The 7,768-nt window shown below is 44.6% G+C and overlaps 1 protein-coding gene across 1 annotated transcript in view; it reads left to right on the top strand.

Annotated features, from left to right (window-relative positions):
* The window catches only part of LOC105548711 (S-adenosyl-L-methionine-dependent tRNA 4-demethylwyosine synthase), a 268,689-nt gene that overhangs the window by 125,260 nt on the left and 135,661 nt on the right, over window positions 1-7,768 (top strand). Inside the window, exon 12 of the mRNA XM_011992876.1 lies at window positions 3,658-3,835. Coding sequence (XP_011848266.1) covers window positions 3,658-3,835 — 178 coding nt within the window. The remainder of the gene's footprint in view (window positions 1-3,657; window positions 3,836-7,768) is intronic.

Below are 7,768 nucleotides of genomic sequence, written 5' to 3'. Positions count from 1 at the left end.
TGATATCCCATTGTAATTGTAATTTTGCATTTCTCTGCAAATGATTATTAGTGATGTTGAGTGTGTTTTTCACATTACTTACACTTTCTTATTTCTAAGGTATGGGAGAAAGAAAGAATGTGTGTGTGTGTGTGTGTGTGTGTGTGTCAAGCACACCTGACACCAATACCTTAACTTAAACATACCTGGAGAATGACTATATGTTCTAAGAAGAGTATGTGTTCTGAACTCTGAACTAGGAGATCCAGGAGTGGCCAACCTGGGGATTCATTCTCCTTGTTTTTTTCTGTGAAGGTTTTATTTGGGCAACAGAATGAGAGAACCTCATTTTCTATCTATGAGGAACATCTGAACCCCTAGCCCTTCCTGTGGAATGCAGGTCATGCAGGGGATCAAAGCCCTTTGTTTTGGGTTACATAAAGGGGTACCTGGTGGGGATTGCTAGTGGGGCCAGGGGTTACTAAGTGAAATGCTGTATAAACCACGTGATTTTTTTTTTTTTTTTTCAGACAGAGTCTTGCTCTGTCGCCCAGGCTAGAGTGCAGTGGCGCAATCTCGGCTCACTGCAACCTCTACCTCCCGGGTTCAAGCGATTCTTCTGCCTCAGTGTCCTGAGTAGCTGGGACTACAGGCGTGCATCATCATGCCTGGCTAATTTTTGTGTTTTTAGTAGAGATGGGGTTTTGCCATGTTGGCCAAGCTGGTCTTGAACTCCTGACCTCAAGTGATCCACTGGCCTCGGCCTCCCAAAGTGCTAGGATTACAGGCATGAGCTGCCGTGCCCAGCCAAACTGCATGCTTTTTTAACAAGCAATTGTGGTTCTCCTGCCCAGCCCACTGCCACTGGACTGCCCTGTTTGTGAGTCCTTTCAATAAACCCTACGTCTTGGCCGGGTGTGGTGGCTCACGCCTGTAATCCCAGCACTTTGGGAGGCTGAGGTGGGCGGATCACGAGGTCAAGAGTTTGAGACCAGTCTGGCCAACATAGTGAAACCTCGTCTCTACGAAAAAAAAAAAAAAGAAAATTAGCCAGGCTTGACGGTGTGCACCTGTAATCCCAGCTACTGGGGATGCTGAGGCAGGAAAATCGCTTGAACTCGGGAGGCAGAGGTTGCAGTGAGCTGAGATTGCGCCATCGCGCTCTTGCCCGGGCAATAGTGTGAGACTCCGTCTCAACAACAATAACAACAGCAGCCCCTATGTCTTGTTCACTGGCTCTGAATCTCTTTGCTGGCCCCTCACAGGTGGTGCTATCCCTAGTGAAGTCAATCAGGGCCTGGCGGAATGGTAAAATAAAATCACTTTCAGAAAACTATGGCACAACTGAGCAGTGAAATTTAACTTTATTTCGCCCACGTTCTTTGTTATTGTTAAGGTGACAGTGACTGGGATCGAATCAGTTTCATAAACCAGGATAAAGGTGGTACTGGCAAATCCTTAATGAACGTTTCTTGTGTGCCAGACACTCCGCTAAGGCCTTTACGTGCATTATCTCATTTAATCCCAACAAAAATTCTTCAAGGTACTTACCGTTTGCTGCTAAGAAAGTTATATTTCAAAGATGGTCAATGAGAGTCAGAGAAGACACATGAACATGCTTCTCCCCCAGGCCCAGGCTCCATGAGGAATCCTTATCCTGCAGAGAGAATATATTCTTCAAAAGGAACCTAGAAATAATTGATTTAGAAGTATCAGGAGTCAAGGAGATATGTATTTTTTCTTTGTTTTTTTCAACTCTTAAGTTCAGGGTTACAAGTGCAGGTTTGTTCTGTAGGTAAACTTGTGTCATGGGGGTTTGCTGTACAGATTATTTCATCACCCAGGTATTAAGCCTAGTACCCACTAGTTATTTTTCCTGATCCTCTCCCTCCTCCCACCCTCCACCCTCTGATAGGCCCCAGTGTGTGTCATTCCCCTCTATGTGTCCATGTGTTCTTAGGATATGTATTTTTGCCTATTTACACAAGTCTTTCACGTTCTCTGTTAGACTGAAGGACTTTTAGGACAGCGTATCTCTTAATGCCTTCTACATCGAGTCAAGAGTAGTGCCTGTCAAACCAAGCTGCATGCTGGAATCACACGGAGAGCCCTTCAGAAATCCTGATGCCCGAGGCCCCTCCCCAAAGACTGTGATTTAATGTGTTTGGGATACGGCCTGGACATTGGGATTCTTAAACGTTTTTTGGGTAATTCCAGTGTCCAACTAGAATGAGTGGTGTATGCCAGTGGCTACCTAACTTGTCTGCACATTGGAATAACCTGGGGCGCTTCGGCAACTATGAATTGCCTACACCCCTCTGCCAGAGATTGGCGTTCAGTTGATCTGAGCTGTAGCCTGGATTGTGGGAATTTTAAGATTCCAAGGTGATTTCTAACGTGCAGACAGGTTTGAGGCCCTCTGGTTTCATGCAGTGGCTTTTAGCCTTGGCTATACGTAACAATCATCTGAGAAGCTTTAACAAAACTCATTGCCCAGGCTTGCACCCACTCTGATGAAACAGACTCTTTGGAGGTGGACCTAGGTGGCAGTATTTTTTTTTTTTGAGACGGAGTCTCACTCTGTTGCCCAGGCTGGAGTGCAGTGACACCATCTCCTCTCACTGCAGCCTCTGCCTCCTGGGTTTAAGAGATTCTCCTGTCTCAGCCTCTCGAGTGGCTGGGATTACAGGTGCCCGCCACCACGCCCAGCTAATTTTTGCATTTTTAGTAGAGACAGGGTTTCACCATGTTGCCAGGGTGGTCTCGAACTCCTGACTTCAAGTGATCCACCCACCTTGGCCTCCCAAAGTGCTGGCATTACAGGTGTGAGCCACTGCACCTGGCCTATTTTTGTTTTTTGAGACAGGGCCTTGCTCTGTCATCCAGGCTGGAGTGTAGTGGCACGATTGTGGTTCACTGCAGCCTCAACCTCCCAGATTCAAGGGATCCTCCCACCTCAGCCTCACAAGTAGTTGGGACCAAAGGTGTGTGCCACCACGCCCAGCTACTTTTTTTTTTTTTTTTTTTAATTTTTAGTAGAGACAAGGTCTCACTATATTGCCCAGGCTAGTTTTGAACTCCTGGGCTCAAGCAATTCTCCTGCCTTGGCCTCCCAAAATGCTGGGATTACAAGTGTGAGCTACCGCACCTGGCCTGTGGCAGTATTTTTTGAAGCTCCTCAGGTGATTCCAGTATGAAATCTGAAGTATTCCAGTATGAAGCCAAAGATGAGAATGATTAGGTCTCTTCTTTTTCTCTCCTATACAGTTTTGGATCAACTACATTTACTTTCCCAGCTTGAGGAATGATTGGTCTAGAAGAGGCTTATTCTTATGCAGATATACTGAGTTCATTTTCTTAGATCAACATGAAAGAATACAAAGCTAAGCAAATTATGCAAAGGGACTTATTCTGCATCCCAAATAATTAGCTAACAAAGCTAGTTTTGCCTGCTTATATTGATGTAGTTTAACTGGTACCAAAACTAAGAATGAGGTTACTGACTGATTTTTCTGATTTAGTAATTCTAGTCCCACCCTGTCCTTTGGCCTTTGTTTTGTATTCTTTGGTATCAAAAATGAATTTGCTCTATAAAATCAAAGTATCATTAAGAAAAATGTAAGTGACATCCTGTATCTGTGCACTATGTAGCTGAGTCCTTCTCACTGTATTCTGCAGGAGTACCGGGCGTCAAAGCAGAGCGCTTTGAAGAAGGAATGACGGTAAAGCACTGTGCATTGTCCCTCGTGGGAGAACCAATAATGTACCCAGAGATCAACAGGTTTTTGAAGCTGCTCCACCAGTGTAAAATCTCCAGCTTCCTGGTCACAAATGCACAATTTCCTGCGGAAATCAGGTGAGTTCTCCAGCCTATCGGAGAGATGCTGCGTGAATCTATGTTTCACTGCAAAGTAAAACTAATAGGCATTAATGCAATCAAATAGGATTTATTGATTACTTACAACATACAAATGTCGGGCTTTGGGAGGTAAAGATGGTCCTGCTTTTCAAAATCTGTTCTATTAGGGACAAACATTAGTAAAAAGACTAGAGGCACAGATACGTCGCTAGGGGAATTCAAAAGAGAATGAATTTTTTTTTTCCAAATGGGAGAGGCAGGGTAAAACTTTCCAGAGAAGCTGTCATTTAATTTTTTTTTTTTTTTGAGTCGGAGTCTCACTCTGTCTCCCAGGCTGGAGTGCAGTGGTGCGATCATGGCTCACTGCCACCTCCGCCTCCCAGGTTCAAGTGATTCTCCTGTCTCAGCTTCCTGAGTAGCTGGGTCTACAGGTGCCTGGCACCATGCCCAGCTAATTTTTTATTTTGTATTTATTTATTTTTTTAATAGTGATGGGCTTTCACCATGTTGGCCAAACTGTTCTCGAACTCCTGACCTCAAGTGATCCTCCTGCCTCAGCCTCCCAGAGTGCTGGGATTAGAGGTGTGAGCCACTGCGCCTGGCCTAATTTTTATCTTTATGTCTGGGAATAGTACTTGAGAAGGTAGGAAACTATATTGTTGTTAAAAAGGAACTTCCTGAGAAAGATGTGGAGTTGTGGTATTTGTGATAACCATTATGTAAGTGTAGTTTATTTAGACTACAGAGTGTGTGAGAGGGGCAGGTGGAAGTCAAGTTGGAAAAGTTGGGATTAGATGGTCTAGGACTTCAAATGTGGTCCTTTCGAACGATCTTGCTTCTTGCAGAGCAGTCTACTGGCGTGGTATACAATGGGGGAGACAAGAAGCAGCAGGAACCTAGATAGGAGATTATGATGTTTGCTTAGGTCAAAGTTATAAGGGTGGAAGCAAGTCAGTGGGAATGAGAGAGTCTTAAAAAAGATGCTGTTAAGCCGGGCGTGGTGGCTCATGCCTGTAATTCCAGCACTGTGGGAGACTGAGGCGGGTGGATCACCTGAGGTTGAGGTTCAAGACCAGCCTGACCAACATGGAGAAACCCCATCTCTACTAAAAATACAAAATTAGCTGGGCATGATGGTGCATACCTGTAATCCCAGCTACTCGGGAGGCTGAGGCAGGAGAATCGCTTGAGCCTAGGAGGCGGAGGTTTCAGTGAGCCGAGATTGCACCATTGCACTCCAGCCTGGGCAACAAGAGCGAAACTCCGACTCAAAAAAAAAAAGATGCTATTGAACGATTGCTAGGTACGATTGGCAAACTGCTTGTTTGGCTCTGAGAGGCTAGCAGAGAAGAGGACTAGGTAATTACACTGAGGGTTCCAGCCGTGTTGATTGCTAGGATTATGAGGCCCCATAACAGCAGAGGGCTCTTGTAAGGAAGGGTCAGGTTCAGGTGGTAGGATGATGAGGTTGGGTTGGACAACTTAAGGGAGAGCTCTCCTGATAGGGATGGTCAAAGGCATCTCCTGGGGCCTCTGGGGAAATGACCTGTTTTTGTGTCATACTGGGACTAGGCACATGCTGTAGCACCAAAAGTATTATTCAGTTCTACTCGTCTGTTATTTATTGGTGTTTTCCCCCATTAGACTGCAAGTTCCTTGAGGTCAAGACCTCTGCTTATGTATCTTGGTGCCATTTTTTGCCTGGTGCACTGTAGGTGCTCAGTACATGGGTAGTGAAATATTGGGGAAATAGGAAAAAAAAACCATCTTTTTGAATTCAAGTTTGTTTCCTAAACACTGGCCAATAAAGTAAGGTTGTAAGAATTAAAGAAAGAAGAGAGAAACACGAAGGGTGGCTTAACAGTTAACAGGTTTATTTTGAACCTGGGAGGGACTTCTCACTGAGCTAGGTCAGAAGCCACACTCTGTTACAGACTAAGAGTTTTGAAGGATTCAGGGTGCGAGAGTTTATCAGAGGCCTGGACTGCTTCTGTGCCTCTTTGTTGTGCTTATCTGGGAGGGAGAGGTGTGTGTCTGTTCCCATACCTCTTTCTGCAGCTGCAGGCATACCCTCGAGTCAGCTTTTAGCTTCCCTACCTTACTGCACCTGAAGAGAAAGGAACGTGCTTATTAAGGCCCACTCTTTTACTGGGGCCCAATGTATGAGGGTGAAGTTTGGCAGTTACCCAAGAGACTTTCCCCCCACCTCCCTCTGTGCCCCAGGGATCTTATCTGTTTTTACTGTCTGCTGTTTCTGGCTGCTTCTAGTTGGAAGTGATTTCCTTGAAATGCCTGAAGCTAGAAAGGGAGCTGGAACTTAAAGTGGGAGGGTTTGTCTGACATGACGGTGCTCCTGCTCTGTCAAAGATGTGACAAAAAGGTGAAAATATTTGCAAAAAATGAAGACCATGGTTATTTCTAGAAAGATTGATCACATACACTCACACACACACAGTCAGCTTGAAATATTTATTTATTTATTTTTGAGACAAAGTCTAGCTTTGTCGCCCAGGCTGGAGTGCAGAGGCACAATCTTGGCTCGCTGCAACCTCCGCCTCCCAGGTTCAAGCGATTCTCCTGCCTCAGTCTTCCCAGTAGCTGGGACTACCGGCGCATGCTACCACACCAGCTAAGAGACGGGGTTTCACCATGTTGGTCAGGCTGGTCTCAAACTCCTGACCTCAAGTGATACACCCACCTCGGCCTCCCAAAATGCTGGGATTACAGGTGTGAACCACCAAACCTAGCCTGAAATGTAATGTCATAGGAAATCAAAGAGTTGATTAAAATTATTAGCTACCAGGCAATAATATGAAAATCAGTGTATTATCATAAAGATAGCTAAGCTATTACTTTTTGAAGCTGTATAAAAAGGTGAAGTTAAAAAGTTTTTAAGAAGTCAATGTGTCTATTTTACATAGGGTTGCTGTTTCTGTTTTTAAACTTTAGTTGGGTTTTAAATCCCTGAATTTTCACATGGCTCATGCGGGGGACATTGGGATAGAGTGATGTTTGGGGTATATGCATAAAAAAAGGGGGTCTGTCTTAAATTAAAGGCATACATCCCCCAAAAAGAATGGAATCTGTTAGTGGTAGGGTGTAGTACTTTTTTGCAAAATGATAACCAGAGAAAATTCATTGTTTGATCATGAATGGAATTGTCTGTGAATGCCATCATGGATTGAGGAAAATTATAGAGTATGATATAAGATATTTACCCGAAAACATCCAGCAAAATGTTGGGCACATTTGGTAGATGTTGTTGAGTCTCTCTTTCCCTCTCTTGCTGGTGAGTCTTCTCAGGCCTGCAGAGGGATCATGGAATGCCACAAGATGTTCATACTAGCCTCGATTGCCATCTTCAACAAACAAAAGAGATAGGACAGCATATGATTCCAAAGAAATATTTCGTCATTTACTAAACCTGACTGGTAAATGAGGAGGGAGACAAAAAGGAAGAAGTGAGGTGGCAGGATTAGGGTAATAGGAAGAGTAGCAAACTTCTCCGATCCTGAAAATGAGAGTTTAAAAAGTGGATGAGTTTACTCTATTAGGAATCATCAAGAAAGAAAGAACGAATGCTTAGGAAATAGAGGTTGCGCTTTTGGATTTTTTTTTTTTTGAAATGGAGTCTCGTTGTGTTGCCCAGGTTAGAGTGCAGTGGCACGATCTTGGCTCACTGCAAGCTCTGCCTCCAGGGTTCAAGTGATTCTCTTGCCTCAGCCTCCCAAGTAGCTGGGACTACAGGCACCCGCTACCATGCCCAGCTAATTTTTTGTATTTTTAGTAGAGACGGGGGTTTCACTGTGTTAGCCAGGATGGTCTCGATCTCCTGACCTCGTGATCTGCCCGCCTCAGCCTCCCAAAGTGCTGGAATTACAGGTGTGAGCCACTGCGCCCAGTCACACTTTTGGATTTTTTCTTTTTTTT

This window comes from Mandrillus leucophaeus, unplaced genomic scaffold (assembly GCF_000951045.1).
Source record: "Mandrillus leucophaeus isolate KB7577 unplaced genomic scaffold, Mleu.le_1.0 Scaffold42, whole genome shotgun sequence".
In the NCBI taxonomy this organism is placed as follows: Eukaryota; Metazoa; Chordata; class Mammalia; order Primates; family Cercopithecidae; genus Mandrillus; species Mandrillus leucophaeus.
Note: the sequence above shows the minus strand (reverse complement) of the source record. Positions and strands in the feature narration are given on the sequence as shown.